This window comes from Lepus europaeus, chromosome 8 (genome assembly GCF_033115175.1).
Source record: "Lepus europaeus isolate LE1 chromosome 8, mLepTim1.pri, whole genome shotgun sequence".
Lineage (NCBI taxonomy): Eukaryota > Metazoa > Chordata > Mammalia > Lagomorpha > Leporidae > Lepus > Lepus europaeus.
In genome coordinates this window covers 68,415,723-68,441,710 of record NC_084834.1, presented here as the reverse complement: position 1 = coordinate 68,441,710, position 25,988 = coordinate 68,415,723, and the positions used below count along the sequence as shown (strand labels likewise).

General features: G+C 39.4%; 1 protein-coding gene across 1 annotated transcript in view; it reads right to left on the bottom strand.

The window, feature by feature from the left end:
* COL25A1 (collagen type XXV alpha 1 chain) overlaps positions 1–25,988 on the bottom strand; it is a 517,707-nt gene that overhangs the window by 184,079 nt on the left and 307,640 nt on the right. The window contains exon 5 of the mRNA XM_062199755.1: positions 7,415–7,432. Within this exon, the coding sequence (XP_062055739.1) occupies positions 7,415–7,432 (18 nt within the window). The remainder of the gene's footprint in view (positions 1–7,414; positions 7,433–25,988) is intronic.

The window sequence follows — 25,988 nt, the reverse complement described above, 5'->3', positions numbered from 1 at the left end:
CTTATGTAAAAGCTCTATTATTGATATAGACATTCCCCTAAGAACAAGAAGCTGCTAATTATAATTCTGTCCAAAAAAATTTTTTTAAGATTTATATATTTGAAAGGGAGAGGGTAAGAGGGCGGTGGGAAGGGGAATGTCGAAAGGGGAGAGGATCTTTATCTGGTTCATTCCCCAAGTGACTATAACACCCAGGGCTGAGTCAGGCTGAAGCCAGGAGCCAGAAGCTCAATCCACATCTCCCAGATCGGTTACAGGGTCCCAGGGACTTCAGCCATTCTCTGCTGTCTTCCCAGGTGCATTACCAGGAAGATGGACCAGAAGTGGAGCAGCTGAGACTTGAACTGACACTATGATGTGTGATGCCAGAGTACTAAGTGGTCCAACACCAGCCGCTGTTCAAAAGTTTTAATAAACTTTAAAGGATGCACGATCCCTCAACTCCAACACTTAATGACTTCTTTGGAAGTTAGTTTTTTGGAACTCTGACTGTATTTTCCCATATGGATCACAATATAAATATGGCTTATTTTTATAACAGAAACCACAAAGTTTAAACCTAATATGAGAGGTCTTCAAAAAGTTCATGGAAAATGAATATTATGAAAGAACTATGCATGGATTTCAAGATTTTTTTAATTATAATAAACCTATCTTTGAATTACATTTTCTATTAACATTTTGATGTGCTCTTATATCTTCAAAAAACTCTTATTATGGAATAGAAAAAATTATTATACTAATGTCTTAATGAAAAATCCACAGAACGTTAGTGTTTTTGATTTAAATTTTAAATTCATGAGAGAGAGTGAATGAGAGAGACAGAGAGAAAGACACGGGAATCTCCCACCTGTTTGTTCATGTCCCAAATGCCCACAACAGCCAGGGTGTGCCCGGCCAAAGTCAGAAGCTCAATCAAAGTCGCCTGTGTAAGTGACAGGAGCCAAACTACTTGAGGCATCACAGCTGCCTCCCAAGGGCACATTAAAATCAGATGTGGAGTACAGCCTCAAACCCAGGCACTCCAATATGGGACATGGCCATCTCAAGATCTGGGATGAGGGAGTCTCAAGTAGCGCCTTAGCTACTAAATCGAATGCCCAGCCCACTGGGATTTTAGAAATGTATTTCACAATACTGCCCAATTACAGGGAATGAGGTTATTCAATGCAGTAGGTAGGACAGCTAAATGAGTCCCCAGGGTTGGAAAGGAATAAGATCAGCAGATATACAGATAAATTAATAATTAATTTATAAACTACTTCTATATTTTATAATTAATAAAATAAGTTAATAATAAATATAAATTATATTGAACTTTCCATAAATAACAAGAATTAGAAAGTTTTAGTTTAGAAATCTTATAAAATAAAGGAAACTGAATAAGTTATTTTAAAGAAAAAGTGTATAACATCATAAGTCACCCAAAAAAGAAAGAAAAAAAAATGAAAAGAATATATATCCCAAATTATAAGTTCCTGGTAATATAAATACACTGTATGTGAATAAAATCATTTTTAGTGAGCCAAATAATAGACTATGGAAATTTAAAGAGACAAATGGAAAAAAACTTTTCAACCACTGAAAAACCTATAAAAATTTTCTAATTTGGGTTTTAAAGATTTGCTGCTTATTCATTTGCTGTATATACCTTATATATCTATATTAAACAGGTGCAATGTATAGTTTATATAAAATTATTCAAGGAAAAAGGTGACCCATAGTAATATGCTAATGTAAGCTGTAATTGCTTAAATACAGAAACTCTGCTGTACACTGAGTATCTGGATCGGCTATAGGTGTTCATAATTTTTTAAAGGTTTATTTATTTATTTGAAAGGCAGAGTTACAGAGAGGCAGAGGCAGAGAGAGAGAGAGAGAGAGAGAGAGAGAGAGAGAGAGAGAGGTCTTCCATCCACTGGTTCACTCCCTAGATGGCCACAATGGCCAGAGATGAGCCTATCTGAAGACAGGAACCAGGAGCTTCTTTCAGGTCCCCTATGTGGGTGCAGGGGCCCAAGTACATGGGTCATCTTCTACTGCTTTCTCAGGCCATAGCAGAAAGCTGGATGGGAAATGGAGCAGCCGGGACTCGAACTGGCACCCATATGTAATGCTGGCACTGCAGGTGACGGCTTTACCCGCTATGCCACAGTGCCGGCCGCATGTGTTCATATTTTTGATAGATACATTTATCTTAGGAAGCCTATTTAAGGTCAATTTGTTTGCAAAAGAAATTTCCCAAGGGAAGACAAGGGATTGGGAAAGAATACAATAAGTAACAGGGGCAATGAAATATAGATGGATAGGAATGTAAAATTCATCTAAAATTTATAAAATTCTCAGAGCAGAGAAATTTGAGAAGGTCTTAGGAAGTACCATGATATATTTTCAACTTTTAGCTACAGAAATCCATAATGCTCCTGATTCTATTCTTGGCTTCCTGTGGTTTTTCATCTTTCTTCTGTTCAATAAATGTGGCTGATAGCCAAGCTTTTCTTTTTGTAGTTACTCTCTTTAGCATCTTCTACTTACTACCATGCATTTAATGCTATCTTTATGTCCATTTTTTTGTCTCTATGTTTATATCTGAATTGTCTACTTTTATCTGTAAGACACTTGCACTTTGATATTGTAGCAGATTACATGCCCATTCACATCAGTGCCCCACTGCAAGGCAGACCTCGTATGTCCCTATGTATCCTTGTACTTTTGCAGCAGCTGCAGCATGCAAGACCTTCTGGGGCAGGCCAGTTAATACCCAGGCATGACTCTCAAGAATGAAGGAAGGGAAGTTCGTGGAGACGTCCATCAATGCCATGAGTGCAATGATTCTGAGGCATGCTCTGCAGTTTCTCACACAGCTACCCTGCACAGAAGAACTGAACCTCGGCTGTATAAAGCAGTAGCTTGATTGTAAATGCATCCATTTGGCTTTCTTGCTTTTTTCAAATTCCTTCACATTGTTTCCTGGGATCATATTTCAAACTTTTTATACCAAATCCTTATCTTCATAACTGCTTTCAACTGTGGGAGAGGTGTGCAGGCTAAGACAGAGATTCTATTAATACATAAAATATGTTAAGGATAGAACTGTCCCTCAGAACCAACATTCCACATTCTCTTACCACCTGCTGTCTCATATTCTCTTATCTATAAGGTGGAGTGCTGTAGGACCATGATGCTTTTAGAGACAGACTTGACTTCTGCCTTCCAGTTCTAATGGTGCCACTCAGGTGAGTAATTTATCTCTTCTAAATTATGTATTAAAAAGTTCATGGGACATGCACATTGTGAACAGACAATGCATGGGTTTCATAATTTTTTTTATACCAAAATGAACTTTTCCTTTAACTTCACTGTTCCATGAGCTTTTGGAAATTCCTTCAAATGTGCCAGAGATTTTATAATCATTAAATAAAAGTATACAAAGCCCCCTTTCCTTTGTCTCTATTTCATTACAATGCAGTCATTTCAGATTTAGAGAACAAGCTAGAACTGTCTTCCGTGGGATTTTTTCCCCCTAACAATTACCACATACCAACTTGGAATGTAAGAGTGAAAATCACAAGTGAGGACACTTCAAGTAGCAGCATAAATTCACTAAAGGTCAAACTTTCCTTCATGAATTTAGTATTAAAAAAGGACTGCTCTACTAAAGTAAGCAGGATGTTTTATTAGATATTTTATATACAGATCTCATAAAAATGATAAATCATTTTCTCATGTTTTACATAATCAAGGCCATATTTATTAAGCCAACAACTGACATCATACTTAATGGGAAAACACTGAAGGCTCACCAAGATCTGGAATAAGACAAGGATGCCCACTCTTGACACTTTTGTTCAACATAGTGTTGGAAGACCTAGCCAAAGCAATTAGGCAAGAGAAGGAAACAAGGGACATGCATGTTGAAAAGGAAGAAGCTGGGGCCGGTGCTGCAGCATAGTGGGTTAAGTCACTGCCTGCAGTGCTGGCATCCCATATGGGCACCGTTTCAAGTCCTGGCTGCTCCACTTTCCATGCAGCTCTCAGCTCTGGTCTGGGAAAACAGTAGAAGATGTCCCAAGTCCTTGGGCCTCTGCACCCACGTGGGAGACCTGGAAGAAGCTCCTGGCTCCTGGCTTCAGATCAGCACAGCTCCGGCCATTGCAGCCATCTGGGAAGTGAACCATCGGATGGAAGACTCCCTCTCTCTGCCTTTCCTTCTCTCTCTGTGTAACTCTGACTTTCAAATATTTGAAAGAGAGAGAAGAGAGACAGAGAGAGAAAGAGAGGTCTTCCATCCAATAGTTCACTTCCCAAAAAATCTCTACCCAGGAATAAATTTAACCAAAGATACTAAAAATCTGTACAATGAGCACCATAAACCATTGATGAAAAACTTTGAAGAGAACAAAAATAAATGAAAATACAGTTTGTATTCATGGACTGAAAGAATGGATATTGTGAAAATGCCCAGGCTACTCAAAGCAATTTGTTAATTCAATGCAATCCCTATAAAAATAAAATATTTTCCACAGAAGTAGAAAACACACTACTAAATTAATTATGTATGTAACCACAAAAGACCCTAAAGAGCCTAAATACTCCTGAGAAAACAAAAAGCATTAGACATTATCCCACTTTTTAAAATCTATCATAAAACAACCATAATTAAAATAGAAAAAAAAGAATAGAGACTCTAGAAGTAAACTCTGGCATCTATAACCAACTGATTTTCAACAAAGGTGCTAAGAACATGCATTAGAAAAGCGATGGCCCATGGGCTAGTGCTGTGGAGTAGCAGGTAAAGCTGCTGCCTTCAGTGTGGGCATCCCATATGGGCACCAGTTCAAGTCCTGGCTACTTCTCTTTCGATCCAGCTCTTTGCTGTGGCTTGGAAAAGCAGAAGATGGCTCAAGTCCTTGGGCCCCTGTACCTGCTGTGGGAGACCTGGAAGAAGCTCCTGGCTCCTGACTTTGCTTCAGCTCAGCTCTGGCCTTTGCGGCCATCTAGGGAATGAACCAGTGGATGGAAGATCTTTTTCTCTCTGCCTCTGCATCTCTGTAATTATGCTTTTCAAATAAATAAATAAATAAATAAATAAATCTTAAAGAAAATAAAAAGAGAAGCGATGCTCCTTTCAGTAAACAGTGCTGGGGGAATCGGATATCCACATGTAGAAGAATGAAACAAGACTCCTCTCTCTCACCATGCACAAAAATCAACCCAAAATGGATTAAAATGTAACACCTGAAGCCTTGAAACTACTAGAATAAAACATGTGGTAAGTGCTTCAGGATGTTGGAATAGGCAAAGTTTATTTTGGATCAGATGACGAAAACATAGGAAACAAAGGCAAAATTATACAAGTGGGATTTCATCAAACAAAAGTGCTTCTTCATAGCAAAGGCAACAAACAAGTGAAGAGATACCCTACAGAATCAGAGAAATACCTGCAATCTGTATATATGGCAAGGGATTAATAACTAGAATATATAAGGAACTGAAACAACTCAATGGCAAAAATACGAATTATCCAATTAAAAGACAGGTAATAGACCTCAACAGACATTTCCTAAAGGGCAACATTCAAATGGCCAACAAATACATGAACAAAGAGTTCAACATCAGTGTCAGGGAAATACAAATCAAAACCATAAGAAGATATTGCTTCACTCCAGTGAGATTGCCTATTATCAAAAAGAGAAAAGACACCAAGTGCCAGGGAGAAACTGGAGAAAAGGGAACCCTTACACTCTGCTGGCAGAAATGCAAAGTAGTAGTCCTCTTGTTCAACAGCATGGAGATTCCTCAAAATAATTAAAAATAGAACTATCATTTGACCTAGCAATCCCAGGACTGGGCATATATCCAAGGGAGATGAAATCAGTCTATCAAAGAGACATTTGCACTTCCATGTTTATTGCCAAGACTATTCACAGCAGCCAAAGATGAAAACAACTGAAGTGTCCATTAACTGATGAATGGACCAAAAAAAAGTCTGTTACATATACATAATGAAATACTACCCAGCCATAAAAAGGATAACCTCCTGTCATTTATAACATTATAGATGGAACTGGTGGTCATTATGTAAAGTGAAATATGTCAAACACAGAAGATAAGTGCCGCATAATCTCACTCATACATTGACTCTAAAAAATCGCTCTCAGAGAATTTAAGAGTTTTTTGGTGGTTACCAGAACCTGGAAAATAGGACAGCAGAATCGGGAAAGGCTATTTAATAGGTATTAAGTTACAGTAAAATAAGAGTAAGAAATTCTGTTGTCCTATTATAAAGTAGGGTGATTATAGAAAATGAAAATATACTATATGTTTCTCTAAAAAAAACTAGAAGAGAGGATTTTGAATGTTTTTACCATAAAAATTATGTTTGAGGCAACAGATACGTTTACCCTGACTGGATATTACATGATGTATAGAGGTACTAAAACATCACATGCCAACCACAAATGTGTATAATTTTTAGGTGTCAGTTAAAAAAAGTTGGAATAAAAAATTTGCCCTAAAATATATATTCTTGTGTTCTATTATAAAGATTAGCACGTAACAGGTAATTCATGATTTGGACTAAAGAACTGTCATGAAAATGTTTCTTTATAAAACACTCAAAGAATAGTAATATCATTTGGCACATCAAAGGGAATGAGATGGGAGAGCAGCTCAATAATTGTATTATTTACAGATACTTCAATGTTAAAGTTAAAACATGAACAACTCCATTGTCTTCTGAATAGTAATAGTATCCCACAGCTTGTAATTAGAGCCGATAGTGAGGTTGGTGTTGACCGCATTTGAATGGACTGTACTGAGTCTTCATTTCTGACAACCTGCTTAATGTTCTGTATTTCCAACTCTACACACTCCTTCCAACTCTTCCTAAAATATGGTCATCTTCTTCAATAAGTTTCAGGCCTCAAAAGATTCTGCTGACTGCATCCACATTTAATTACAAATCATGTCTTCAGCAGTTGGTACATATTGAAAATCAGGAACAAATTCAATATGTGTTTCTAATGAATAAAAACCAGTGACTAGGCTGACAGTATGAATAATTTACATGGCTTACAAAAACATTATTTGTAAGTGATAATCAACTCCCAGTGCAAGCCAGTTCAGACCCAACACTAACTAACTTACTCTCACATATGGTGTGGGTTCAGATCACTCAGGAGTTTTGCTTTATGTCATGGTACATTGTTAAACTTGCCATCTGGTCCAACAGCTGATGTATCTCATACAACCCTGAAGAGGCCCCAGGGCTCACTCCTGGGAAATACTTGGTCTACTGTGTGTGTCCTGACTATAACTTAATAGCATTCTCATGTTCTTAGAAAAGAGTTGCAGAAAAATCACACTGAGAAAACTTTAAACTGGAATTAGTTTGTTAGAAGAGTTTACTTACCTGAGGACCAGGCTGACCCTGAAATTGAAAAGGGGAAAAAGAAATACAATCACAAAACTGTTAAGTATTTTCACTATAAAACTTAAACTAATTTGTGAAATCTCTACAGAATATTTCTGAAGATAATAATACCTAAGCACCAACAAATTCTACTTCGTGGTTTCAAAAATCATATCATATCTTAATACTTTTTCTCTAAACTATTTTAAAATTCCATTATTACAGTTTATTATGTGTAATTCCAAAATCAATTCAGGGTTTCAGCACACTCCAGAATTTAACTGTGGAAATCAAAGGCAAAAGGACTATTATAACTTATATTATCTTAACAAATATATTAAAGAGAGAATCTTCTAGAACATGTTAAAAGATGACACAGGGGCAGAATTTTGGCACAGTGGTTAAGATCCCACTGTGACACCTGCCTGGATTTAAGTCCTGGTTCTTCTCCCTATTCCAGCTTCCTGTTGATCTGTACCTTGAGAAGCAGCAGATAATAAATCAAGTAGTTGGGTTCCTGCCACCCATTTGAGAGACTTGGATTGAATTTTTGGCTCCTAGGTTTGGCTTGGTTCAACCTGGTGATTGTGAGCATTTGGGGAGTAAACCAAAAGATGGAAGATTATTTTCTCTCTCTCCCTGACTTTTAGCTAAATAAAAATAAAAGATGACACTTACAATTTTATCTAGCACATGAATCCGGAAAGATCTATATTTACATTCAAGTGGAAAGTCCTGCCTTTGTAGGCTTTTGACTGAAAACCTCTCTGTGGTCAGTGCAAATTTTAGGGCTTTCTGTTGCTCTCCAGATGCTGTGTCCAGCTGATCTCCAGATACGTATTGGTTGGGGCACTTACTGGCTCTGGGTAGGCATCTGGAAGCAGGGATGCACAGTCTGGCATTTAAAAAAAAAAGTGGTACACATTTTGGTTTTAGAATTCTCTGAGTCTTTGAATTTCTCATTGCTTCAATAATATTCTGGTTTTTGTTATAAATGTATATTCCTTACTTTGCATAATCCAACCTTACAGCATTACAGAAGAATATGAGAGAGAGTTCTTTAGAACATGTACCGCAACTCCTTACACAGTCAATTGATGATATGACCTTTGGCAAATTTCATTCATTTTGAATGTCACTTCCTCGTTTAAGCTGATGAAAGTGGCTAGCATTATGGCAGAGCAGGTTAAGACACCAGCTGGGATGCCAGCATCCCATATGGGTGCCACTTCATGTCCTGGATGCTCCACTTTCCATCCAGTTCCCTGCAAATATGCCTGGGAAAGCAGCAGAAGATGGACCAAGTACTTGGGTTCCTATACCCTCGCAGGAAACCTGGATTGAGTTCCAGGCTCCTGGCTTTGGCCTGGCCCAACCCCTGCCACTGCAGCCATAGGAGAGTGAACCAGCAAATAGATCAATCTCCCTCTCTCCCTCTCTTTGTTACTGCTTTTCAAGTAAATAAATGAATCTTGTTTAAAAAAAAAAGTTGATGAAAATTTCAAAATAGTGTGATTTCAATGCTTCCAGCTAAAGAAAAATCACCCATGAATAGAAGTATTCATTACACATCACCTCCTTAAAATCCCCAGTTGTGTCAAATGAGACTGAAGGAAAAGTTCACGTTGAGTTAAGGAATCTTGAAAGATAATAATGTGCAACTTCATTGCATCAGCTGTGTGTCACACACTGTCTTAAAGAAAAACGTGGAGCTAACACATCTCCCAGAGAAAACCCTGGAATTCTCTCACTCTCTTGGCAGACTTGAAATTTCTCTAGGGACTTGTTCTCCATCTCACTGGGGATGGAACAGATTATTTTTCAAGAGCTTTGCCTGAGTATGTAGGAAGGGGAGCCAAAGAAAGTTACTGTGGGTGTTACCCTATTCCTTTATTCTTCAGTGGTGCAGAAAGAGAGAAAGAATAACATTTATTAATTCCTCATTGAGCAGCAGTCACTTTTGGATATATGTTATCTCATATATTCCTTGTCAACAGCCACACAACTTTCAAATGGAAAAACTGAGGCTCAGAGGAATAGGATGGCACAGCTTATAGGCAGAGAAGCCAGAATTTAAACCCACGTTTGATTCGGAAGCTCATGTATTTTTCCATTCTGCATTTCCCTCTGCAAAGTGAAACTCACAGCCCTATGCAGATGTGCTCAGATCGACCATGGTAGAAGTGGTCCCTTCAGGTGAGTATACATGTGAACTTCTCAACCACTTCTGGCTGCCAGAGTGTGCATCCCTGCTTCCAGATGCCTACCCAGAGCCAGTAGGTGCCCCAACCGATACGCATCTGTGCAGAGATCAGCTGGACACAGCATCTGGAGAGCAACAGAAAGCCCTAAAATTTGCACTGACCACAGAGAGGTTTTCAGTCAAAAGCCTACAAAGGCAGGACTTTCCACTTGAATGTAAATATAGATCTTTCCAGATTCATGTGCTAGATAAAATTATAATATATACCCTTGCTCTCTCTCACTGTCCTTTAAACTGTTGGTCTTTCTGTTGCTGTTCTGAGCTAATGAAAACTCCAAAGTGTGAAAGTACAGCTGCACAGAACTCTGCAGAATATATCACATCTCTTATAAGTGTTCTGTGAAAGTTAAAATGTCGGATTCTCTAAAACCAGAAAGAACTTCTTCAAAACAGTCCATTTAGTATATTTGCTGAGATTTTACTGATTCCTAGGGTGGTTCTACAAATGACAGACTTTCTTGTCCATCTTTAAAATGTGGCATATCTGCCACTATCCTGAATAAGTGATGTAGCACAATGTGTGCATGTTATTATATATAAATATACATTGCTTTATGGATTTTAAGTTAGTGAGAAGAAATCATAATAAATGATGGTAAAATGAAAACATTGACTTCTGTATAGTCATTGCAAAGAATATAACTACAGGGGGCTCAGATTATTCTAATTTGTGATGCAAACTTCAGGGCTGTACAATGTGTGGTGTACATATGTATAGGATGGGGAAGGGTAAAAGGGGAAGTGGTTGGTAGCAAGGCTTCCTGGAGAAACAAGGCATACAACATGACACATTAGGTAATTCTGCCCTAAAACACACACTACTTAACACAAAGCTTACAAATTTTACTCAGATTCCAGGACTAAGTACACCAAGTCCCCTCACTCAATAGGATCTATTCACTAGCAGACTCTTAAAATATTTCTAAGAAAACAGTCCCACAGCTGGAGTCTTAGAGTAATCATAATAGAGCCACCTGGCCAAAGGAAGAAAGTGAGGCACGACGAATGAAAAGGTTTCAGTGGGCATGGCAAGTGCAGCCACTAGAGAGAGAACTGAACTGGTAGAATTAGGACTCACAAATTCAAGGCCCCACCCCCAACTCTGCCACACCTGACACAGGAGCCTCCAGACCCTAAAACTGCAAAAGACCTCCTAATGCCTTGTTAGGGACTTCTCCAATCTATACACATGCCCGGACTAGGATGATGTGACTGATTTCTGACCTTCCTGGGAGGTGGTAGTAACAAATACTGCCATTTTGAGTGTGTCTTGTGCAAAAAAACCACAACAGCAGCTGCTTAGAGCATGGTGCCAACTACAAACCCAAATGACCTGTAACAAGAGGGATGAGCCAGAACTCCAGGGTAAGTACACACCTAAGACCTTGTGCCAAGCGATAACAACCAGGCCTCCTTAACCCCATAAAAGCACCTGCTCAGCTCCTATGGGGAGCTATTCAACAGAACCTCTTCCTGTCCTGCTGTCTGAGTTCTATATTTGGTCTCCTATCAATTGCTATTTGCAAGTGACCAAAGAAACTAGGGTAGGGAACAATATGAGGAGGGTCCAATGGAGCCTATGAGTGAACAGCAGCTCAGAAACCATCCTTGGTGGAGTCTGTGGTCTCAAAAGGTTTCCATAGCCTTGGCAGCTCATGACAAGAGTGTTGGGTGATCATTGACATCACAAATCTGAGTGTCAATTGTTAAATTAACAAGAGGAGTCACTGTGCACTTGCTCCCCATGTAGGACCTCTGTCCTTAATGAGTTGTACTATGAAAAGTAACTGTAAAACTTGTCTTCAAACACTACTTTATAATTTGTGTGTCTGTGTGAGTGCAAACTGTTGAAATATTAGTATAGAGTTGGTCTTCTGTATATAAAATTAATTAAAAACAAATCTTAATGAAGAACGGGATGGGAGAGGGAGTAAGAGGTGGGATGGGAGTGGGGGTGGGAGGGTGGGTATGGGGGGAAGAACTGCTATATTCCTAAAGCTGTAGCTATGCAATTTGAATACACTGAATAAAACTTTTCTTTAAAAAAAAAAAGGGAAAGAAACTGTCCTTGGGACTAAGGACATTCACTGGGTGATTTGGACTCTGTCACAGACTCATAACCAAAAAAGGGCTCAGATTTTCCTAATGTTGCTTCTGAGTAATTCATTAAGAAATGCAAGAATTTCCATTCATTAGTTGACATTTTTCTACCTTAATCAAGAGATAGTGAACATTATTTATAATTAACTGTGAAAGTTAACTTTTTTCAATTTTCTAAAGAAAACCCTAAATAAGTAGCCATAAATTATTCACATTCAAAAAACAGATAGTTGATTTCTTAAAAATGGAATTCTTGAAAAGACCCTCCCCGCCCCCCAAGCAAATCAGCAAAATGTTTCTGTAGATAAAAAACCAAATCTAGTATAATCAAGCGCTATGCCAAGTGAAACAGTTAAATCAAAGAAATATTGAAGCCAGGATCATACACATAAATGCTGGGTGCTGGGCGTCACTGATTTACTGTATGTCAACAGCTAAGTGCAATGTCCTGGGGGCAGCCCAGGCACCAGTGGGAGGAAAGGAAACAGCAGGAGAGGCCAACTTTAAAAAGTGGTAATCAGAACAGTATGGTGGAAAACAACCAGCCAGTAGCTGAGGCTTGATGAGAAAGTGCTCAAAGGAAGTTGAAAGTTCTGTGAGGCAGTAAACCACAATGGAACATGATAAATGAGGCAAGCTATCACTGGAGTATGTGCTGTTACTTGAGGCTATTAAGGAGCAATGTTAACCGTTCTTTGTTGGGCTGTTATCACAATCATGGTTGCCAGAAAGTGCTAACACTCTTCTTTAAATTGACAAAGTCATTTAGGTATCTGACTGAGGCAATTAGTTTCACCACATGAGACTTTTTTATGGATGGGAAATCTGTGTCATGCCTGTTCAGAAGGGACAAATGCTCTTTTCCCTTTAATACACACACAGATAGGCAACAAAAGTTGTCATTTTAAGGCACAGTATTATTTTTGAAATATTGATTAGGATAACAGACTTTACTGAGATAATTTTAAGTGAAAACACTTTCATCTACAAAAACTGGATGTTAATATCATTTAGACAACTCTAAAAGGTCCTATCTCTACCTCGAGGTAATTAGACAGAAATTGCCTCTAACTCAGAAACTCATCATTAAGAAATCCACGCTTGAATAACACTTTTATACTTGGATTCAAAAAATACAGAGCAAATAAAGCATTATTAACCATGAAAAAATATACTTGGATTCAGATTTATGTCATTTTCTTAAATTGAGAGAATAGATTTCTATGTTTTTAAATTGTTGGCCACTTTCTAAAGAAATCATTTGAAGATGATTGCTATAATTCCATTATCCATTAAAATTCGCAAATTTGCACACAAATGCAAGCTAATTTTTCTTTTCAGGTGCAAATAGCATCTGTAATAGGCATCCAGATAAAATTTTAGAACCGCATCAAAGGAACTCTGATGGGCAACAGGACTGTCTTGGGAGCAAGGCACATTCAAGACCAACAGGAACTACCTAGCTCCTGGTTTCTGCCTGTACCATCTCAATGGGATCCCTTAAAAAACCTTTGAGAGATGTTGTTTGACCTAGAGTCTGTGCCAGCAAGTGGAACAGAGGCACCATGCACTTGTCCCACCAGTGAATTTGTCCATAGTTTATTCTGCAATATCCCAGCACCTAAACCATATAAAAATGCTTCAGAAACAACTACTGAACTGCTGAAAGGTGAGAATTTTTTGAGGGGCCCAAAGAGGATTGATGATGATATTTTTAAAGAACCATCAGGATACTATTCTTACACTAACAATGTTGTTTTTTCAAAAGATAGGTTTTCAATCCAACATTCCAGGAAGGGTTCTCTCAGCTTTGTTCACTGCAGAATGAACACATCTATGACAAGATCCCCTCAAAAGATCTTATTTGAGTAATAAAGATGGATTTAAGGCAGCCAAAGGCTACAACACTTCAGAAGAAGATTCAGGTATCTAATGACACACAACTTACATGTGCAACAGGGCACAGCAGGAGAGTTCTACCTCAAGGAAAAAAAAGCACTCCTTAGTTTGATTAAACCTCCACATCAAATTAACATAGGAATATTTTGGGATGGTGATGTGGCACAGTGGGTTAAGCCACCACTTACAATGTCAGAATCCCATATCAGAGCATCAGTTTGAGTCCAGACTGTTTTGCTTCTAATCCAGCTCCCCGCTAATGCACCTGGGAAGGCAACAGAAGATGGCCCATGTACTTGAGCCCCTGGATGGGAGACCTGGATGGAATTCAAGGTTCTTTGCTTTGACCTGGCCCAGCCCTGGCTGTTGCAGCCATTTGGGGAACAAACCAGTGGAAGGAGGACTTCTCTGTCTCTGTCTCTTTCCCTCTCTGTCAGTCTGCCTTTCAAATATTTTTTTTAAATGAATATTCTACCAAAGTTCTTTGTAAAAGTAAGCTGTACAACTTAAAATAGCCTATTTATCCAATGCCAACGATCTATTTCATTTAAATTTAGACTGTCTATTAATTTCTAAAACTCATTAACATGCCAAGTGGTATACTAGAGAGAAAAGCAACTGAAGAAATAAAGCATGATAGATTATAGATATTAATCTGAAAATAGCATTGCTAAGACAGTAACATTGCCCAAATCTATATGCTACTCTGGCTTTCAAGAACTCTCACACATTTGATTGAAGTCAACATGATTCATAATTTATCTTACATGTTGTGTGGCTCTACAGGATAGATATTAATAATTTTTACCTTAACTGCAGTCACATAGTATTACTTAGATAAGAGCCTTTACTTTAAAGTCTTTTGAAAATACTTAATCCTCAGTGGCCTTAAAACTGGGAAGAAAAAGCCATATTCTACTCTAGAGGAAGACAAATAACTAATGTCAAACTTGGTGGATATTTTTTTCTTCTTTTTTCTTTCTTTCTTTCTTTCTTTTTTTTTTTTTTTTAAATCTGGGAGGAGAAAAAAGAGCAAGAATTAGCCAGGGGATGATTTTGTTGTGTTCAACATTAAAAAAAAATAGGTTCAGAATTTGGAAAATTTCTCCCATAATAGTTGCCTTTCATGCTTGAAAATTTGTCCATTTTAAATAGTTGACAAGAGGCTGGCACTGCTGCATAGCGGGTAAAGCTGCTGCCTGCACTGCCGGCATCCCATATGGGCATTGGTTCAAGTCCCGGCAGCTTCACTTCAGATCCAGTTCTCTGCTATGGCCTGGGAAAGCAGTAGAAGACGGCCCAAATCCTTAGGCCTCTATACCCGCTTAAGAAACCCAGAGGAAACTCCTGGCTCCTGGCTTTGGAATGGCACAGCTCTAGCTGTTGCAGCCATCTGGGGAGTGAACCAGCGGATGAAAGACCTCTCTTTGTGTCTCTGTCTCTCTTTCTGCCTCTGCCTCTGCCTCTCTGTAACTCTGCCTTTTAAATAAATAAATAACTCTTTAAAAAATAGTTGACAAGTATTTCTCATGTTAATTATGTTATATTTTCAAACACTATCATACTTTTTTTTCCCTTTCATGGTTAAACATTTCTATATGGAACTTAAGTGAAAGGATTTTATCATATATATTTTTCTCATTAAAAATTTCACATATGGGGCAGGCCTTTGGCACAGTGGTTGAAATACTTTGCTCCAATTCCAGTTTCCTGTTGATGCATACCCTAGGAGATAGCAGAGATGACTCAAGAGGTTGGGTTCCTGGCTCCTGGCTTTGGCCTAACACAGCTCTGTAAGCATTTGGGAAGCAAACCAGTGGATGAGAGTTGTCTTTAAAATAAACAAAAATAAACATTTTTTTTTAAATTTCACATATAAGTAAATATAAGTAAATTTCACATAAAAGTAAAGACTCTTAGTGATGCCATACATCCCTAATTAAAATGTATTGGATGCCTAATAGTCCACTGAGGATTATTTAGAATGTTACTATTACAAATGTTTATATCCTTCTTTATACATATTTGTGTTTATCTCCTTATACTGTAATACTAAAAATGCAATGTTTTTCCAATAATGAATTGTACAAATACTGTATTTATTTAATTGTAACACATAAAATACAGGTTACACATTTTCTATGATACAATTTTTATGTGTGTAAACATGTATTTAACTAGACATATAGTATTAAACTACTTATCTAAAAGGAAAATGTTAAGAGAAAGGAAAAAAAGGGAAAGGAAGAAGGAAAAAAAATATACAAAGATTGCTTATCCCTAGGTGGTGAGATTATAGGCAGTTATTTTTATCATTTTCCATACATCCCATAACATTACTAGCTCCATTTCTTGATTACAGAAATGTATTATCACAGGATAAGACTTTCAAAGAGAACCTTAATTAAGTAGCTAAATTTTTTCCATGAGATTCATTCACTCAATGATCTAGAACAATGATTTTTTACACAGTTTACAGCTTTCTCCCAATTCACAATGTTTATAATTAGTTGAAAAATGTATTCTCCCGGCTGGCGCCGTGGCTCAATAGGCTAATTCTCCTCCTGCGGTGCTGGCACACCAGGTTCTAGTCCCGGTTGCCCCTCTTCCAGTCCAGCTCTCTGCTGTGGCCTGGGAATGCAGTGGAGGATGGTCCAAGTCCTTGGGCCCTGCACCTGCATGGGAGACCAGGAGAAGCACCTGGCTCCTGGCTTCGGATCAGCGTGGTGCACCGTGCTGGCTGCAGCGGCCACTGGGGGGGTGAACCAACGGCAAAGGAAGACCTTTCTCTTTGTCTCTCTCTCACTGTCCACTCTGCCTGTCAAAAAAATTTTAAAAAATGTATTCTCCAAAGTTCAGTTAGGGAGTTAAATTTACCTTTGTGTATGCCACACATCACTCTCAGAAGTAGATTAGGAATAGAGAAAGGAGATAGAGAGAGCTATCCAGTCACAACACCAATGATAGGAGGCCATGGCTCCACAAGGACTGAGCATCCCTGTAGGCCCAGTTTGATGGAATATTTATCATTTTGCAAACCAAATATTTGGGATGGAATTCAGAGACATTAATTCTTGGGACAATAAATGTGTATCAAATTTCTGAAACATAATAGTTATCCAAGCTGTTTTATCAACTGACAAGGAATCAGGATTGGCTACCAAGGTATAAATAAATGATCAGTTTAGCAGATGTATGCTTAGTAGGATACAATAAACAGCATACACGTGAGAGGAGACACCTGCTCAGCTTCCATAGCTTGAAAAACACATGCCTTTTAAAGAATGCTAAGGCAACTTTTATTGCCCTGACTTTATTACATTGTTTATAATGAATATTTGGTTTCTATGTTGAATAACACCCTTAAAAGTGCCCTCTTCTAATTGCTCCAGATAAATACTGGAAGCCAATTTATAAACATCTCATAGTCTGATTAAATTTATGTAAGTGCCTAATTCCAATTTTCTAAATACTGTGGTAAAAGATGGACTTTACAAAACTCTCTGCAGCTGTGTTGGATGTTCTGTATTCATAAGTGCGTGCTAGTAGATTTCTAACACCCAGAGAGTCAATTTACTCATAATGCATGAGTCACATAATGCCTATTGCTCCAATGAGGCAAATCCTAAAAATGAAGGTCTATTTTAAAGTTGGGGAGAAGAGGCTCTGCAAATGGACAAACTCATGTGTTTTAGGGACACAGATGCACGTGGTTACATCACGATAGCTACCACTTACTGATGACTACACGACACAAAGATCCTTACAAACAGTGTCTCTCTGTTACAGTCATACTACAAACTAGGAATCATTTCTAATGTTTTGTAGTTGAAGGAGCCAAGTTTCAAAGAGGTTAGGTAATGTTCCCTTAGTCACATAGCTTCTAAAAGGGGAAGCTGAACTGAGATTATGGGTTTGCGTGACTTGAACACTTCTGTGATTTCACTTGCATTAAGCGGGTGTCTAAAGCCAGGGGTGTGGGCAAGATTACCCAGAGGAAGAAAGCAGCAGTGATTCTTAACCCTATTTTGAACAGGATAAAAGCTCCAGTTTCTGTGGTTAGAAATATCCATATATGAAACACTCACAATTTTACTCACATACATAGAAAAACTCTTAAGTCCATCTACAGACTCTCTAGGAAGTCATTCTCTGGTTAAGAACCCCTAGGTGGAGAACTACAAAGGAGGAGGGAAGATTGTCCCCAAAAGAAAATTAAGGAATGAAAGAATTAAAACCCAACCACACACACACACACACACAAAACAGAGTTTAACAAATCAAGATCGGAATTTCTTCTTTTTTAATAAACCTTTTTTTAAAGATTTATTTATTTATTTGAAAGTCAGAGTTACACAGACAGAGGAGAGACAGAGAGGTCTTCCATCTGATGGTTCACTCCCTAGTTGGCCGCAACGGCCAGAGCTGTGCTGATCCGAAGCCAGGAGCCAGGAGCTTTCTCCAGGTCTCCCACGTGGGTGTAGGGGCCCAAGGACTTGGGCCATCTTCTACTGCTTTCCCGGTCCATAGCAGAGAGCTGGCCTACTGTCCTACTGGCCACTGAAGTGTCAAGCAAGTTCTGCAGCTGGGTTATGAATTTCGTAAAATAGCCCTAGGATTATCAGTAATATCTTCCGAAGACAAAAAGTAGACAGCATGTGTACTAACTGTGTGGCAGCCTGAGTAGACAATTATTTTTAGTAACTATGTGAAGAGAAGAAAAGACAAGTCACTAGAAGGGATACAGGAATGAAAAAAAGTGCTTCTCTGTGTGGGAGGATGTGGTGAAAGGTACCTGAGCATGTCTACATACTGAAATAAAATTGAGAGAAAAAAAATGGCTTGAGAAACGAAGTCAATATATAAATGAACCCAAGAGGAAGTGGATTCAGAGAATGAAGACTATGAAAAGAAACAAAATTCTAAGAAGAAGAGAATAAAAAGTAGATACAAATGAAGAGTAGATACAAATGAACTTCAATGCTCAGAGGTAGGAAATGGCAATATCTTCCAATTCAAGGTCAACTGACTACTTCCCACTTGACAAATTTAGGGTCAAGGTATAGTCCAAATTGTGCTGGAGTATATTCAATCCCACCTATTGCTCCCTTTATCTTGAAACACCTCCTTGCCTATCTTCTTGCTTTATACTGCTTCTTCATGGTACTCCTGCCTCACTTGCCACCCCGTCTCAGCCTTCCTGGTACCTCCAATACAAGGAACACCAAGTGGAATTGTGCTAGGGGTTAGAGGAATAGGTGAAGATAACTTGTTTATTCATTTAATATTTGTTAAGCGCCCACTATGAGCCAGTCATTCTTCAGGTAGACTACGAACCTAGAACTGACAGTGAATACAACAAAGTCCCAGCTTTTGCTCCTGTGGGAGAGGCAGGCTTTAAGAGAATGTTTATAAACAATGTGGCAGATAGTGATTAAAGCTAAGCAGAGGGCCGGCGCCGTGGCTTAACAGGCTAATCCTCCGCCTTGCGGCGCTGGCACACCGGGTTCTAGTCCCGGTCAGGGCGCCGTATTCTATCCCGGTTGCCCCTCTTCCAGGCCAGCTCTCTGCTATGGCCCGGGAGTGCAGTGGAGGATGGTTCAAGTGCTTGGGCCCTGCACCCGCATGGGAGACCAGGAGAAGCACCTGGCTCCTGCCTTCGGATCAGCGCAGTGCGCTGGCCGCAGCGGCCATTGGAGGGTGAACCAACGGCAAAAAAAGGGAAGACCTTTCTCTCTGTCTCTCTTTCACTATCCACTCTGCCTGTCAAAAAAAAAAAAAAAAAAAGCTAAGCAGAAAAATACATGATGATAAAGAGACTGGAGAATAACTCAGTAAGGAGGGGTGCTTTACAGGGTGCACACAGGAAGACTGGGGACACGGGAGGAGAAAGAGAGGACCAGCAAGTACAGATGACCTACAGGGTAGAGATGGGCGAACTTTAACCAACAAAGTCTGGACTGGAGTGAGTAGTAGAAAAGGGTAACGAGTAACATTGTAGAAGGGAGGGGACAGATCAGGGAGGACTTCGCAGGTCATTGTAAGAACTTGGATGAAACAGAAAGCCACAAGGCGAAGGTTTTGCACCAATATTCATTGTTGGGAGGGAAAAGCTGCTGTGGTATACACGGAAGAAAAGCTAGGAGGCTTTTACAAGGTTCCAAGTGAAAGGTAAATGATATCATGGGGCAGGATCTAGCCTGGGGGAGGTCAAAGGTAGTCAGATCCTGATGTGAGATTTGCAGATATGTTAAATGTAGGAAGGACAGTGTCGTTTACTGATGTGCCCAAGACCGCAACAGGAACGGCTGTAGAGAATACAAATGGAATTTCAGAATTTGGCTCTGGATATGTTCAGTTCATGACATCTATGAGAGATCCATGTGAAGATGCTGATTAGACAGTCACGTATATAAGCCCAGAGTTTAGAGAAGTTAAGGATGGAGATATACATTTGGGAGTCTTTAATATACAGATAATATGTAAAACCATGTGATTATTTGAGATCACCCAGCAAGTGAAGGTAAATAAGAAAGAAAAAATAGTTCCAACATTTAGAAACCATGAAGAAGAAAATGAACCCGCCAGGGAGGCTGAGATGGGGCTGCAAGTGTGGCAGGAGTGTCGCGAAGAAGTGGTATGAATCAAGAAGATAGGCAAGGATGTGTTTCAGAATAAAGGAAGCAATCAATGGGATTGGGTATGCTCTAGCAGAATTTGGACTAAATCTTGACCACTAAATTTGTTGAGTGGAAAGCAGTCAATTGACCTTGATATGAATGTGTCCAGGGGCTGACACTGTGGCTAAGCCTCTGCCTGTGACGCTGGCATCCCAAATGGGTGCTGATTTGTGTCCCAGCTGCTCCTCTTCCGATCCAGTCTCTGTTATGGTCTGGGAAAGCAGTAGAAGATGACCCAAGTGCTTGGGCCCCTGCACCTGCATGGGAAACCCGGAAGAAGCTCCTGGCTCCTGGCTTCAGATCTGTCCGGCTCCAGCTGTTGCGGCCATCTGGGGAGTGAACCAGTGAATGGGTAACCTTTCTCCCCCTCTCTCTATCTGTAACTCTCTCTCTCAAATAAGCAAAATCTGAAAGAAAAAAAAAAAGAATGTGTCCAGGAGAGTGTAAAAATGGATATCTTACTAGATTCAAGAGAGAAAGGGTAAACAGTATTTGATAGTTTGGATAACTTATACCAGGAATCTTCTTGTAAGGTGGGATGAGAGCTTCAAAGAAATGGGAGAGTGTTTAGGGAAAGATATGGGGGTCAAGGAATTTTTTTTTTCTGAAAGATTTACTTACTTACTTGAAAGACAGGGTTATAGAGAGGGAGAGACAGAGAGAGATCTTCCATCTGCTGGTTAATTCCTCAAATGGCCACAATGAATAGAGCTGGGCCAGGCTGAACACAGGAGCTCAGGCTTGGCGTCCTGAGAACTTTCTTTAACTGCTCCAGACTCCTGCCCTAATAAGCCCGTGTTCCTGCTGCCCCCAGCCTGGCATGCCATGGCTCATCCTACTTGTCAAAATCCCATCCAGGCCATGGAGCTCTCATCTCTGTCACAAACCTTCACCTGCTCTCTGCAGCAGATGGGAACTTGACTTTCTTGGAATATCCACAGACCATTGTCTTAATTCTCTCATGACATTACATTCTATTTATGTTATAAATATTGGTATCTTATGTATCCAATTAAATTGTTTCCTGCCTCAACAGCTAACACTTATGATGCTGTCACAACATGCCAGGCACTGTGCTGTTGGTTTTGTGGACATAGGAGGTACCATCTCCAGCCCTGCAATACAGCTATGAAAACTGAGTCCAACATATGGAGGGATTTGCCCAAGTCCAGGTAAGTAGAGATACTATAACAGACATATTCAGGACTGTCCAATTCCAGAGCCTATGCTTTTTTTTTTTTTAAATATTTATTTATTTATTTGAACACAGAGTTATAGAGAGGCAGGGAGGGGGGAGAGAAAAAGAAAGAAAGAAAGAAGTCTTCTACCTGCTGGTTCATTCCCCAGATGGCTGCAATGGCTGGAGCTGAGCCAATCCGTAGCCAGGAGCCAGGAGCCAGGAGCTTCTTCCGGGTCTCCCATGCGGGTGCAGTGGCCCAAGGACTTGAACTGGCGCCCATATGGGATGCCGGCACTGAAAGCGGCAGCTCTATCTGATAGTCCACAACGCTGCCTCCTCTCCCACCCTCATGCTCTTTATGTTACATTGCACAGCCCTTGGATGGTGGAATGCATACTATAATCACTTGACTTTTAAATAGTCATCCTTATATCTATGAATTTTTATATAATCAACATTTCTTAGGCACCAACTAAGTACCAGGCATCTACTAAATGCCAGGCACTACAGTGAAAGAAGAGAAACAAGGAAAAGTCACAGACCCTTGAACTTACAGAGACAAACAACACAGAGGGGTTAACACATTTCCAGAGTCTCACACTTTATTCCCATGCTTCCCAAACAATTGGAGAACCTCTTGGTAGAGGCGCAAACTGGGTAAATCAAAGTTTTCTCTCTATAAAAAAAATCAACTATAATGAAAAATAAGCCACCTTAACTAATTTGAACATATAATATTATCCAATTAGTGATGCTGGGACTTACTCACTCAGATACTGTAATGTTATCATCAAGTGTCCTGAATACACATCTTTTCTTCCATGATAGAAATGGTCTCAGTAGAGGCAAGAGAATGTAGTTTAGCATTTATAAAGCCACAGTCTAAATTACCTCTACTGAAGAGGCTCTGTGGGTTCTTTCTGAATGATTCTAAATAACTGCCGAGGGATAGAGAAAGAGCTTCAGGGGCTGCAGCCACAGCGTGCGTGGAGTCTAACAGGGAGAGAAGAAAATGCATGTCCCCTTGTGTGAATGGCCCTGTGCCCGCCTGGGGCATGGCTGATTGGCCATCCTTGAAATTGTGTAATTGAAGGGAACTAGGCCAAGGTAGTCATTTGTATTAATAATTAGGGTGCATGAAATAAATTGGGCTATCCCACCAGGTCCTCCTTAAAGTGATGGAAAAGCAGTACAAATCTCCAGAAATAAAGTCTGCTAAAGCAATCTGTTCAAAGATTTTGACAAATTGCAAACCTCAGCCATTTTTTTTCTTCATTGAGAGTTCAGAGAAACGTTTCAGTTCTATTCACACACAACATGTGCACGCACACAATACACAAAAACATAAAGGTGTATGAAGCATGAACTAGGACATGAGAGTTACGTAGCACTATCTGCATTCACAAAGCAGTCACAGGGCCTGGTTCTGCCATTAAGCAGAGGGAGGATTTTTCACTGATGTCAGGGGGCAGGTGTACTGCACACCTGGGGCTCCTCAGCTCCTGTGTATATTCCCACAGGAGCCATCTGTAGTACGACGGAATGCGGTCCCCTTGTTTGTACAGCCATGTTGTGATGGCAAGCAGAAACGGTGAAAACAGTCCCAAGTCAGAAGTGGGAGGTCAAGCAATTCAATTGAATCATGAATCAGGATGTCAAAATTTCAAAGGAAACAATAAATTTGGAAACTCTTTGTGATTCTAGAGAATGGATTTTTTTTTTTTTTAAACTGGGGTTGGAGGGAAGTGAAGAGAAAGAGATCTATCTGCTGGTTCACTCCCCAGATGCCCACAACATATGGGGCTGGCTCATGGCCAAAGCTGGAAGCTGGAATCTGGAATCTCTATCCAGGTCGCCCATGCAAGGGGCAGGGATTCTAGGTAAGCCATCACTGCTGCCTCCTAGGGTCCCTATGGCAGGGAGCTGGCATCAGGAGCCAGAGCCAGGAATGACACCCTGGTATTCCAAAGTGGGATGTAGGTACCTTAACCACCAGGCAAACTGCTCACTCCCAAGAATGAAATTTTAACCTATTTCCTAGTGCAGAAACTTTCTAGGCTTCTAAACTCTTTTCAACATCTCTTTTTCATCACAAACATAGAATATGTAAAGAGTAATGAGATTTTGGGGCTGGCTCTGTGGCATAGCAGGTAAAGCCACTGCCCTCAGTGCCAGCATCCCATATGGGCGCTGGTTAGAGTTCCGGCTGGGCTGTTCTACTTCCGATCCAGCTCTCTGTTATGGCCTGGGAAAGTAGCAGAAGATGGCCCAAGTCCTTGGGCCCCTGCACAAACATGGGAGACCCAGAAGAAACTCCTGGCTCCTGGCTTCAGATTGGCCCAGCTCCAGCCGTTGTGGCCAACTGGGGATGAACCAGCAGATGGAAGACCTTTCTCTCTCTCTCTCTCTCTCTCTCTCTCTAATTCTCCTTTCAAATAAATAAAGAAATCTTTAAAAAAAAGAGTAATGAGATTATTAAAGTCATTTAAATAATGCTGTAGAATAACTTTTTTCTAACCTTTACAGGAAATAAAACATTTTACTCCAATACTTTTTACACCAAAAAATATGATTTAATCTTATGTCATTACATAATACATTTTTATTCTTTCACTGTACAAACATTAACTTTGCCTAAATATTATTTTAGTCCAAAAAGAACAATGAAATCAAAGTTATTGGGGGAGTGCTGTGGTATAGCAGGTTAAGATGCTGCCTGCATCCCATGCAGGTGCCTGTTTGAGCCTAGCTGCTCCACTTCCAATCCAGCTCTCTGCTAATACACCTAGGAAAGCAGAAGAAGATGGCCCATCCTTGGGACCCTGCACCCACATGGGAGACCTGGAAGAAGCTCCTGGCTTCATATCAACCCAGCTCAGGCCCTTGTAGCTATTTGGGGAGTGAACTAGAGGATGAAAGATCTCTCTCTGTGTCTCTCCCTCTTTGTTCCTCTCTCTTTCAAATAAATAAATAAATCTTTTTAAAAAATCAAAGTTAATATCATGCTATTCAATTATATTAATTCAATAGTAAATAGAGTCCCAAACTTTCTCTTGGTATGATTCTCATCTAAATTAAGGTAAAACAATTAACAGCTTTGAGACTTAACTAATTAAAGGATACTACACTTAAAAAGATTACCATCCTAGTGCTATTCTATTTTTTAACTACATAAATATTTTAAAAATGTAATTGTGGCTGATGGAAACATGAAACACATCTTTACTTAAAAGTTCTCATTTCTTTTAAGAGGCTGAAACCTCCAAATGCCCAAACAGAATGCAAATTCTAATTCATTTTGAGAATCACTCAAGGAGGACATTTCAGGTGGTTTGTGCCACGACAACGAGAACACAATTAACTGTGGAAAATGTGTTGGCTATGCATCAGCAGGATAAGAATCTCAGTAACAGTTGTGGCATGATGACTGATGAATTGAGCTTTTAAAATATAGACAGCATTTTTAAAGATATTCCCTTAGAAATGTATTAAGGTAAATAGAAGCTGCTATATTCCATCATGCACTTGTCTGTGTACAACACTGCAGATAGTACTATGTAGGTATGACGACATTCCTCTTCAGTTTCCTTTTGGGCTCTACTTTTAGCTCATTAACTTAAAAAACTGAGGAGGTTGCTGTGGACTCAATCTCCAAGATCCCTCTCAATTAAAATTCTACAGTTATAGTAACGCATTCTGAGACTCTCCCTATTTTGAAGATAAATCTCAGGAAAAGATTCTTCTAAAAATCATTTTTTTTTCTACAGAGCAGAAGAGTTTGCACTGTAAGATAATCCAACTGAGAAGACAGTATCTACAGATACATTGCGTCTAAATTTGCTAACGTGAAATTAAAAGGCTATAAGTGCCAAAGATTTAAACCTAAAATTCCATCATGGGGCTTTTGGTATACCATCGAATATATTTGTGAATGTTTAGACAAAGAGACAGAATTTCATATAAGACATACATTTATAGTACCAGGCTTTATATGATGCTCTTGATGGATGAAGTAAAGAACATTTAGCTAATTTTGGTGATAGTGTAAAAGAAATTTGGAAGTTTGTAATCTAGGATACCATTTTGATACTCTCAGTATCCTAAAGTACTTAAAAACCTACCCAGCACAGGGTGAGACAAAGTCAGAAAAAAATCTGTCTTGGAAGAGCTGTTCTTTTCTCAGTGTTGTTAGTTTTAAAAGTATGCCACATTTCATGGTTATTTACCGGTCAACAAAAGCAGCTTGTAGCAAGAAAACATTTCACACCTGAAATGAGGTTGACTTCCTGTCCCCAAATAAGACACATTTTAATGTAAGCCATTCCCTTGGCTGTTACCAGACCCTTCCCCAAAGGAATGCATCTATTGTCCATGGAGTCTAATCTACTGACATTATAATGAAGCTATTATAAATCACTGAAACTACCACAGTAGGCCGCATCTTAGCCAGCA